General features: G+C 18.8%; 1 protein-coding gene across 2 annotated transcripts; it reads right to left on the bottom strand.

The window, feature by feature from the left end:
* Window positions 1-1,611: 1,611 nt before the first annotated feature.
* Window positions 1,612-12,050, bottom strand: LOC108001395 (mitogen-activated protein kinase kinase kinase 7). 2 transcript variants are annotated; one of them, XM_062075735.1, is made up of 9 exons: window positions 11,797-12,050; window positions 10,763-10,988; window positions 10,423-10,540; window positions 9,963-10,292; window positions 7,307-7,431; window positions 6,901-7,190; window positions 6,724-6,796; window positions 3,181-3,434; window positions 1,612-2,710 (listed from the first exon to the last, which is right to left on the bottom strand). In XM_062075735.1, exons 1-9 carry the CDS (start codon window positions 11,872-11,874, stop codon window positions 2,546-2,548), a joined length of 1,659 nt encoding a protein of 552 aa, XP_061931719.1. In that variant the 5' UTR covers window positions 11,875-12,050; the 3' UTR covers window positions 1,612-2,545. The 2 variants fall into 2 exon arrangements, with proteins under 2 accessions (XP_061931719.1, XP_061931720.1); XM_062075736.1 differs by having other exon boundaries at window positions 7,319-7,431.
* Window positions 12,051-12,513: the final 463 nt, after the last annotated feature.

The raw sequence follows: 12,513 nt of genomic DNA, 5'->3' as shown, positions 1-12,513 counted from the left end.
GATGTATATATTTTAATCCCTTAAGCGAGGAGAGTATATATATCCAATTTCGATAAAAATTTAATCATTAAATTTAAAAAAATATATTTACAATAGGCTAATATACCATATATATTTCAAGAATAACTCAGCAAAGTATATCTTTTTTTTAAAAAATGCCAAATACTATTTATGAGTTTATAATGATTACTCTCTTCCTGCTTAAGGAGTTAATATTTCCATTCAAAAATAAATTTAAGTCTTTATAATAAAAATCCCTACTTAAGAGGAATATGTTTATTTGAAATAATCTTTTTAGATTTGTTTATAGATGCATAAAAACATAAAATGAATTAAAAAAATAATAAAAATAAGAATTATTAATTGTGAATAGAATATATATCGTGTTTGAAAAAAAATTATGAAGAAAATCTACTTTCTAAAAAAAACATATTTAAAGTTTGAGAAAATTGTTTCCGTTATATATATAGTAATCAAATATATGCAATGTGATTAAATATATATATATATATTTTGTAACTTTAACTAATTAATAAATGTAATTCATTCCTTTTAGTTTAGGGTATAAAAATTATTAATTTTACGCTTATTTTTAAAATTTTTCAATGTTTAATTATTTATCTTTATTCTTATCTTTAATTAATTATCATCTTCTTCAAATTAACAAAGTTAAATTAACATTAAAGCATTATAACAAGATATAAGTTTTCAAAGTAGTAAAGTACAAGATTTGCTGATATACAAACCATCGAAATCTAAAAATCGTTAAATAATTATAATTATATAATTCTTAATAAACATTTTTTTCTTTGGTCACATATTATGAATTTTTATGTTCTTTATTATAAAGAAATCATGCTTAATTAAATAGAATTTATTATATTTGTAATCATAAATTTGTAATCATTATTATATTTGTAATCATAAAAAATATTTAATTAATTAATTTAATTAAAATATATTTATAAAATAATAATTAAATATTATTAAATATTATTCAATATTATAATTTTTTAAATTTTCCATAATAAAACATTTTCTTTAAATATCAATATTAAACATTAAAAAAAATATTAGTGAAATATTAAACAATAAATATAAAAATTATAATGAAAAGAAAAAATTAGAGATTGTTTCATATGCAATTTCAAATAATAGTATATTTTTTAAAGTTACTGTTGATTAAAACTTCTGAGTCATGAAACATATGAAATAAAAATACAATATCATATATATATAATAAATAAATACATAAGTTTTAATATAAAAATCAAATTTTTCAATGAAAAATCGATTTTAAATTATAACTCGATTTTAAAATTCTTAACACTGTAAAAATAATTCTAATTCTTAACAATGTAAAAATAATTCTAATTCTTAACAATGTAAAAATAAAAATTTCATTATAAACAATGTTGAATGTTTAATTAACTATAATATTTAATATTCTTTATAATGATGTTTTACAAATACTTTACTAATTGTAAAAATTAATTGTAATACCAATTAAATATATATAATATATATAATATATATAATATATATTATACATAAATTATGATGCAGAATATATTTATAAAGTTGATTATATAAAAATAAAAACAACACAGATATTATTATAAAAAATTGTCAGTTAAAATTTATTAAATTATAAGCAATTTACATTAAATAAAGCAAAACAGAATGAGATGGTGATTTAATGGAAATAAAATTATTTCATTTTATTTTCTAATGTTTCATTTAACATAAACATCAACTATTTATAATTTAATAAATAAACTGACATTTTTATATACCAATTTATTACGTTTGTTTTTTCTAGAATCAATCCTCTAAAAATATGATTGATATTTTGTATACAAATATAAATTAAATGACAAAGATATATTTTTAATCATATTGATGTTAATTTTTACATAAATAAATATAATAATAACAAAATCGCAGGCAGTGCGATTAACTAATTATTGATTCTATAATCATCAATCATATAAAAATAAAAATATTCTTTAATATAATTTTTGATATTTTTATACAACTGTTGTTAAATCAGATTCATTTTGTTATAATGTTGAAATAATTACATATAGCAGACTAAAATAAATCACAATTTTTTCTAAAATTTATCAAATTTTAAAAATTTTTTTTAAAATCTATATTTTTATATGAACAATGAAAATAAAATATATGTAAAACTTATTTTATCAAACTTAATTTTATCAAATTCTTTGTAATATTTATTTGAAAAAATATTACTTATTATATTATATATAATATAGCATTATTTATTATATAGAAATATAGAAATCTTAATAAACGTTTTCGAAATGCAAAAAAATAATGCTTTTATGTACAATTATACTTAAGAAATTGCATCACTCAATTAATTTTTAGATTTTCATGAAATAAAGCCTAGTTAAAGAATTCTCATGTTTTTTATATTTACAAAAATGCTATATTTCATCTGCTATAAAAAAAAAGAAAATTATGACAAAATTGTGATTTGATGAGGAGAAAACTTGCAGGAGAAAACTAATTTAAATATTCAAGAATGTCTTGAAGGATTTTGACAAGGTACCACAAACCATCCATTGTTTCCAGAAACTGTCGGATCCATTTGAGCATTGCTTAAAAGAACATTGTTCATTCTCTGATTTTTCATGATTTCTAACTGTCGTTTCAAATTTCGATATAGCTTTATTAGAGATTCCTATAATTGAAAAAAAAATAATAATTAATTTATTATATTTAATTTCCAAAAACACTATATAAAGAAAAATTTAAATTCTATAGAAATTAAATTATAAAGAATTATTTAAAAGATATAGTATTTAAAAAATTAGAATAACAGTTTTTAATTTTTGTCTATCATGGATTTTCAAATAATTTAAATAATTTTTTATTATCGCCGATCCCCAAAATTCAATTCAAAATTTAAATATATAATATACAAAAATTTTAAGATTTCAAATTTCAAATCATATGCTTTTTCTCATTAAGATTTCGTGAAAATTTGTAGTTAAGAACCGCTGAATTAAAAAATAATTTTCTTTTTTCTCTATGAAATTGTTAATATTAAATTTATTACAAAAATTTTTATCTTTTCTTTTCAATTTTTTTGTTCAAATAAAAAATAAATAAATTTCATTAAATAAAAATACTCTAGTTGTATTAACTTACTTTTTCATCTTCTAGTTTTCTAAGTTCTTCTTGCTGTCTTAAACTATCTATCGTCAAATTTTTAAGCATTTCATTTTTATGTTGACCCAAGAGCGCTATTTCCGTTTGAACTTTCAAATATTCTTGCGCAAGTTGTTTGTGTTCCTCAAAAATTTCTTTTGATCTTTCGCAAGTTTGATCAGGTGTCAATGGTCTCAAATCCGCATCCAAAAGTCGGTAAACATTATCTAAATCTTTATCAGTAGTACTATTACCTGTTAATAAAAAATTATTACTGAAAATTAATCCCTAAGCAATTAAATTAATTATTTATTACAAATTGTTACAAATAAATTATTTTATTTTTAATCAATCAAATAATATTTTCGTAAAAGATTAATAAATCATAATAATAAAACCATTCATTTACAAAAAATTAATAATTTTTCAAAATTTAATTTTGATTAAATTAAAATAATTGAAATCTTATAATGAAATAATTTTATAATATAATAAATTGTTCAATACTTTGAAAAATGATTTAATTAAATTTTATTTATTGATATAAATGATTATTAATAACAAATAAATAATTGAAATTAAATATGTTTTAGAGAAAGTGAGAAAAATATAAATTTAATTCTTTATTTGATTTATTTATGTATTTTGTTGTATAATAATAATAAAATTGTTAATTTTTCATATCCATTTTTAAATTAAATCCATTTTAAATTAATTTTAAAACTGTTATATTTATTTTAAGAATTTTAATTTTAAATTTTAATTGAAATATAAATTGTTCAAATAATGTAAATAGAAAATTTAATAAATTTAATATGAAAATTTAATATGATTCTAGAAACTAAAACAAAAACAAAAATTGGTTTGCAAAAATGTCCATTAAATTTATTTTTTAATTTATAAATAATTTAATTTTGCGGACAAAACAAAATAAAGAGAAATATCTTGTTTCATTCCATAAACAAAAAAGTTGCTTACAATTTGAAAAATGGACACAAAAATCAATGAACATTTTGGATACCAAAATTTTTTGATGTTTGTTATAATTTTTAGAATTATCTTTTATATTTATATATTACTCCAAATATTCTATTCATATGAATTACATTCAATATGAATTAAATTTTATTTAATTTATCACTTTTTAATTATTATATCTTAAATAAAAAATATTAGTTACATAATAATTACTTCACATTTAAGCATAATCAATTTCTAAATATATTGTAATAATATAAATAAAAAAAAATTGCACACATATAAAATTGTAATTCGTAATTGTAATTGTACTTTATACACTATTTGTTTATACATATCACATTTTTTTCTAAATAAATTAATTAAAAAGGATTGAATCAATGTTATTTTTCAATTATGAATATCATATAAAATAATAAAAATTCATTCATTTAAAATTTTCCTGTTCTGAGATATCTCATTCTCTTATTAATGAAAAGGAAAACAAAAAAAAAAAGAGAAAAGTAGAACTAACGTAACAAAACCCAGCACCGCTTTAAGGTGTCCGTGGTGACAATGTTTGGATATTCTTCACACATTTCCAAATACTAGAGCCTGTCGAGGCTCCGTTCATAATAGAATCAAATATCGTTCACATGAAAGATGTCATTCTTCGATTAAAAATTATCATGAATGTCACTTTTGATCCGAAAGCAATTAATCAAATTCACTTGTAAAACAAAAAATAAAGTAGAAAGACAAGATTTAAAAAAAAAATTTTTCTCAATAATAAAAATAAGAAAAAAGAAAAAGAGAAAAGATCGTCGTTCTTGGTCGATGGTGTGTCGGGAGAGCACTAAACAAACGTGCATCTATATTGGGCCTGGTGAGTCAACCACACCTGCTTCGAGGTATCCCCCACCAGACAAAACGTGCAAGTACGAGCCAAGAACTTATAGTTCTTTGGCTCTTAATTCATTTTCGGGAAATCTAATTTTCATGTTGATATGCGATAAATAATTAAGAAAGTATCCATTTAAGAGAAACAACAATCTATCTTACATTATTTTAGATACATATATGTTTGAGTTTTGAAAGTTATAACAAAATAAATAATATTTAATGAAGAAAAATAATAGTTAGAAATGCTAAAATATGATAAATTTTTTTAATAAAAATGTTGAAATATAATTTATCTTATAATTTATAATTTTTTTTTTAACTTATTATTCATAATATTATTTAAAATATTCCATGTTTGGAAGTATTTGAATAATTTTTTTTTTTGTTATTATTATTATTACCTTATAATTTTATACATATTATATGTATCATCTATCTGATAGTAGAAAGAGCATGATGTATTTTTATTTACTTGGATTTTATAAGATGCAGCTTTTATCGTCGATAGGTGTCAATCAAGAACAGGTTCCTCAGATTAGTCGTCTGTTAAATTTAGTATACTCGCACAATGTGACTGTTTTCGCGGGCCCTTTGCCAGGGTAGATTTCGCCGATCGACGAACTCTCAAAGAATTCGTCACAGTGAAATCACAACGTGCCAAGGTGCAACGTTTTAACTTCTTTCTATGACTTCGTTCTTACATTTTCCTTAAGAGAAAGCAATATTTATAACACATGTACATATTATAAATGCAAGTACAAATAATCTCTTAGATGAAATAAAAATTGTTATAACATATGTACACATTATAAATACAAATACAAATAATTTTTATAATAATCAATTTTAATAATAATCTATTAGAAAACATGATATATATATATATTGAACGATACAAAGTTACGCTTAAATACATATACATATGTAATACATATATAATATTAAATATGTATATATATATATTTAATTGTAATTTTTATTATCATAAATTAAAAATATGTTTATATATATTTAGTATCTAATATTTAATGTTTAATATTTAATAACTTTAATTAATCTCATATGTTCAAATTATATTTTATATTCATTCATTATTTATATTCAACATTACATTTAATTAAAAATTTAACATGAATAAAAATGTACTTTACATGAATTAAATAATTTAAAATATATATATAAATGTTAATTATTTAATAAGGATTGTTAAGCGACGATAATGAGTCTTTCTAAGCACATCACATTCCGCGTTAAAAGGAAGATTTTATGGAAGATAGGAAGAACGTTATTTTGGGATTAGAGAACTATCGTGATGAGTCACAATTCAAAGCTCTCGCCTAAACGAGTATCCTTCTGCAGTTATAGAATAACGATGAAATCGTCAACAAATAGCATTTCAATTATTTTGTTATATGCATATAATAAGAAAAAAGAAATTAATTAACAAAATAAAATAAAAATATAAATATTATAAAAGTAAAAAAAAAATTTTTCGTTATATCTTCTTAATCTTAATTAATATAAATAATATCTACTTATAAATACGTATTTTATTTTCGCGCATGCATTCAAGTAATATATTCATAAAACAATTCTTTCACAATTCTTTTTTCATAAAAAAAAAACAAAATTAATTATAATAGAGTTTATAATTTAAATATATTATAAAAATAATAAACTTACTTTGAGTAGTATTCTTTATTTTCAGAATAGAAGATTCCAATGAAGGGTCCGAATTTGGCAATTCCCAAGCATTCTATAATTAAATTAAAATGTTATTAAAAATTTTTAAATATATAATATATTTTTTTTATATAAAAAACAATATATAAATAATCATTATATTTTAAAAATACTGACCGGATCGCATTCAACATAAAGTTGTGGAAAATCTTTGATTTGAAATTTTTTGTTGGATACAATATTTGATGAAATATTATTTTTAGAAGATGAATTCTTGAAATCGTAGAAGGAATTCGATGAATTGTTTCTTCCATTTAAAATTTCTGAATTTTCTTTGGAAACAGGTACATTAATTTTAATAGTACCATTTGCAGCATATCCATTTATTTCAGAATTCATACTATCAGTTACATCTAAAGTATCATCTTTAGAAATATGATTTTCATTAATTTTCTCTGATTCAATATCTATAACATGAATATATAAAAATTTCATTTAAAATTTTTTATATGTTATTAATTGCCTATATTTTGAATTTAAAGTCACTTTTTTATAATAATTATATAACATTTATATTTAGTACATTTATACGAACTTCGGGAATATTCCACAGGTTCCAAATGTTCATTAAAAAATTGCGATAAAATCGTCATTATTTCTACAACTTCGTCCATTGATGGTCTTTCTTCAGGAGATTTATGCCAACATCTAAAACAATCATTCAATTCTTTTTATTAAGTAAAAATAAAACATAAATATTTGTTTAAAATAAAAGGATGATTGAAAAAAAGACGTAGAAAAACCTGTTGAGTAAAATTACATATGTAATATATAATATAAATTATAATATATTATTATAAATATAATAATAAATAAATTATAAATATAATAAATAATATATAAAATAATTTAGTAGAATGATAAAAAATAAATAAAAAAAAATTTTTTATTCTCTTTATTCTCTAAAAAAAAAATTCTTTATTCTCTAAATATGTGCTTTAATGCTGATTTGAAATTGATTATTTTGAAAAAATATATAATAATAATAAATTTGAAAAAATTTTATTTTTTTAAATTTTAATGAAAAAATTTTAAAATTCATATTGATTATGATTAATGTTTAAAAGAAGATACTTAAAATACTAAAAATTCTTTGTATATATATATATATATATATATATATATATATATATATATATATATATATATATAATCTTCTTTTATATATTTTCTATTTTATTATCATTAAAATCAAATATAACAATTATAATTTTCTTTTTTATAATTACTAAATAAGTCAATATTTCATAGCTAATATAAATTCGAATATTTTCAATTTTCCTACCTTCATTCCTAAATTCAACACTTTCCCTTCCACAATCTACTATCAAAAATTTATGATGAAAATAACTGGGAGCAATTTCTTGCAAGAAAATTCTGCAACTGCCATCAACAATAATTTGAGAAACAAATCATTCCTTCTATTCATTGAATGATCAAGTGAAAAAACGAAAGGGAAAGTAATCTTGCCAGTTGGTACAATGGAAACCTTAATGGACAAATATCATTGAAGACAATTTCACTTACCACTAAAATTTGCTCCCAGTGCCTAACCATCGAAGGGGATGAAAGAGTGGATTGTTGTCCCAAAGGAGAATCCATAGTTGCTAAAATCTTAATTTCTTTAAAGAAAATTTTATGATGAACTATGTGCCCCAATCTTCACTTAGGTCAAAACCTAAAATTCATAAGAAGAAATTTAGAAAAACCCTAATTAGAAATACAGAACAATCTCAGAATGAAGAATTATGAAACTGTTAAAATTATCCTAACACCAAACAATCAACCACCAATCAATCATCTTTAATATTCCTCCTATTCTAAAAAAATAACAACATTGCAAACAATCAACATGAAACTCATAACCTCTAACAAACCTATATTTCTTCTTTATACCTTAATTAAATTTTAACTAATTATTATATTTATTTTCCTTAATCTTAGATATAATAAATTAAAAATTTTAGGATGAATAATCAACCACTATTAATATTAGATCAGATATTTATGAATTAAACTATATTTCCTATTTTTTTAATATTAAATAGTTAAACATAAATTTATTTATTCAATTTAGATAATTTAATAGATGATTTATGAAATAAACAATTTTTAATTGATGAACAATCAATTTTAATTGAATATTGTACTCCTATCAAGACCATTAATTATTGAAGAAGACTAACAAACATTACACAAATTATCACACTTAAACACTTTCAAATAAATACTTTTCTATTAACGAGAAGAAATAGCCAAAGATATATGTATATTTGAAGACACTATATGTATAATTACCATATTAAATTTCAACCTGTAAAATAATAATATTTCATGATTTATATTGTGAATATATAAAAAAATTATTGAAAAATTAATTATTAAATAATATCAGTTTTTCAGTAAAAAATATTTGTATAGAATATTTATACTAATGAAGGAAATATATTCATTTCTAAATTTTATAATATTTCTTCAAAATATTATATAGCATATAGAAAAATATTATTTGTAAATAAAATATAAGCAATATTAAATAAATATAAAACTATTGAATAATTCTAAATATTATATAAAAATATATTAAATATTTTTATGCCTGAAAAGAAATTTCCCTATAAATATAATTATTAATTATTAATCAGATAAAATGAATATTTCTTAATTTTAAAAATAAATAAAATTAATATTTATAAAAATATGAATATTCAATTTTTTAGTAAATTTATAAATATATTTAAATATATACTAAATAAATTAAAATACATAAATTATAGAAAATTAAATTTAAAATTAAAAATCTATTAATTTATAACATATATATGTATTTTAACATTTATATATGTATTTTATTATTTTATAAATATATTTAATAACAAACTAAACAAATAAATATGACATTGTAAAAAAATTTAGCACAAAAAATTAAATTTATATGTTAATATTCGATTAATTACAAACTCCAATAAATTTGATATATTTTTTAAAAGCATGTATCTGCAAAATGTATTTTTTATTAGTCAAAAATGTTTATATCATATAATTAGCAATATATATCATGATTAAAATGGTTTTATGAAATATAATATAAATTATTAATTTTAATTTCTTAGATTACTTGATATTTTTAAATTATTTGAATATTATTAATTATAACAGCATAAATAAATAATAAATACCTAGTCATAAGATCCTCAAGAGGTTTTGGACAACCTTCAATTAAAGGAGGTCTTTGTCCTATATGTACTGCCCACATTATTCTATAAGCTGAACCACCAATTTCATCAAATGGTTTCTTCCTTGATAATATTTCCCACAAAATAACACCCCAACTAAATACATCACACTTTTCTGTGTATCTGGAACCCTCAAATACTTCTGGAGCCATCCAAGCAGCAGAACCTTTGTTATTAGTCATATAAGTATTTAAATCACAAGCAGTACCAAAATCACAAATTTTAAGAGTTTGTCCACCCATTACCAACAACAGATTTGGTGGTTTTAAATCTCTGTAAATATATAAATAATAATAAAAAATAAATAAAATTTTAATGTTATAGATATCACTTGAATAAAATATATGTAACTATATTTTTAATAAAAAAGAAAAATATATTTAGAAAAGTTAATTTATCTTACCTATGAATTAAAGGTTTTGGTTTCATATTGTGAAGATATGCAACACCACGTGCACATTGCAAAGCCCAACTCATTGCATGACCTGCAGTATATTGTGGTTGAGGATTACAATGTAAAACTATAACATATGAATAAATAATATTATTATTTAAAACTCATAATAAAGATAAATATAATTATTATTTAATAATATGAAATAAAAAATAATCTTATTATTTATATTTTTTTATAAAATAATGAAATTTTTTATATATAATTAAAATAAAAAGAAATAATTTAAAAATATTTTGTTAAGAAATTAGGAAATTAAAATTTTCTGATATTAAAAAAAAATTAATACCATTATATAAAGAGCCGCCTTCTGCATATTCCATAACTAGACAAACTGGATTTTTTGTACATGCACCATAAAGTTTTACAATATTAGGATGTATAACTCTAGATAATTGCCTAACTTCTATAGTAAAGGCTTTTTTTTCACCTTCAGAATTTATATATTTTATAGCAACATATTGACCTTTCCATTTTCCTTTCCATACTACTCCAAAAGAACCTTTTCCCACTACCTTTAAAAATAAATAATAGATTTATTGATTTAATAATTATTAATATTAATTTAAATTATAATATTTGATTAATTATTATTGTATATTTTTTTAAATTTTATAGAATTTATTATTAATTATAATATAAAATATAGTATAATAATATTATTATTAATTTATTTTTTTATATTTTTAAATAATTTTTTTTAAAAATAAAATAACAAAAAATAGTAAATTAATACATACATATATATATATATATATATATATGTGTGTAATATATAATATATAATTTTATAAAAAAACAAGTTATAAAATACATAATATATAAATAAATTATAAAATAATAAAAAAAATCAAAAAATTATAATTTACTAATATTTATATTAATTTTATTTTAATAATTTAATAATTTTTTACTAATTTTTGCAAATATTTTTTTAAATTTTATTAAATTAATTTTATATTCAATTTAAATTTAAAAAAAAATGATATATATATAAAACCTATTAAAACAAAAATGTTTTTATTTTTTTCTGAAGTCACTGATATGTTAAATAGATATTAAAAAATTATTATCTAAATCATAATTTGCATTATGTAAAATATCAAAATAAATTTCAATATCAAAAATTTAGAAAAAAATAATTAAATATTATTTAGGTTAGGTTTCAAACTAATTTAGATAATTAATAAAAATAAATCCCTTAAATTATATATAGTTAAAAATATAAATATTGTACAAATATTTTATTAAATAATAATTAAAAAGAAAAATCTTATTTCTTCAAATAATCGAAAAAAATACTATAATATATAATTATGATACCTGCTCGGTTTCAATTTCATCATAATTAATTTCTTCTACAAACTGCTGCTGATGGCTTACTAACTCTTTATCCGCCATCACACACAGTTAACATCACATTAATTTCAGGGTACATTTAATTATCGAACGTATTTATTATAACTGAGTATTTATTTAAACTTGAACTCAAGCTCCTTTGATATTTTCCATTTTATTAATATTTAGAAGACATATGTAACAAGAAAATTACATTCATCAATCGATATTCGTAATTCGATGTATCGATTTATTAAAATACGATCCATGTTTATAAAAAAAAAATAGCAAATATAATTAAATTTATATTAAGAAATATAAGAAATGAATCTTTTTCATTTAGTCAAAATAAATAATTAAAATCTTGAAGAAATTATAAAAATAAACAAATATTTATGTATATATATATTTTACAAATATTATGTATATATATATATATATTATTATATAGATTACATAAAATATTAAATAAAAATATTTATTATAATAAATATCTTGCTTAAATTTTTTTTATAAAATATGCTATTCAATCATAATTTTTTTTTATATTATATAATATATATATATATATATATATACACACATATCATACATATATATACATACATATTATAACTTAATTCATTAAATTAGATATATAAAATAATATACAATACAAAATTATTATAATTTAAATAATTTAAAAAATTTATATTTTTAAAT

Source organism: Apis cerana, linkage group LG5, assembly GCF_029169275.1.
Source record: "Apis cerana isolate GH-2021 linkage group LG5, AcerK_1.0, whole genome shotgun sequence".
Taxonomy (NCBI): domain Eukaryota; kingdom Metazoa; phylum Arthropoda; class Insecta; order Hymenoptera; family Apidae; genus Apis; species Apis cerana.
Note: the sequence above shows the minus strand (reverse complement) of the source record. Positions and strands in the feature narration are given on the sequence as shown.

Excerpts from the sequence above, each read along its gene's own strand:
- LOC108001395 (XM_062075735.1), bottom strand. The coding sequence starts at position 11,874 with ATGGCGGATAAAGAGTTAGTAAGCCATCAGCAGCAGTTTGTAGAAGAA. Across the intron at positions 7,191-7,306 it reads TTCCCGAAGTTCGTATAAAT|ATATTGAATCAGAGAAAATT; the intron begins GTACTAAATATA and ends TTCATGTTATAG. Across the intron at positions 6,797-6,900 it reads TTTATGTTGAATGCGATCCG|AATGCTTGGGAATTGCCAAA; the intron begins GTCAGTATTTTT and ends ATTTAATTATAG.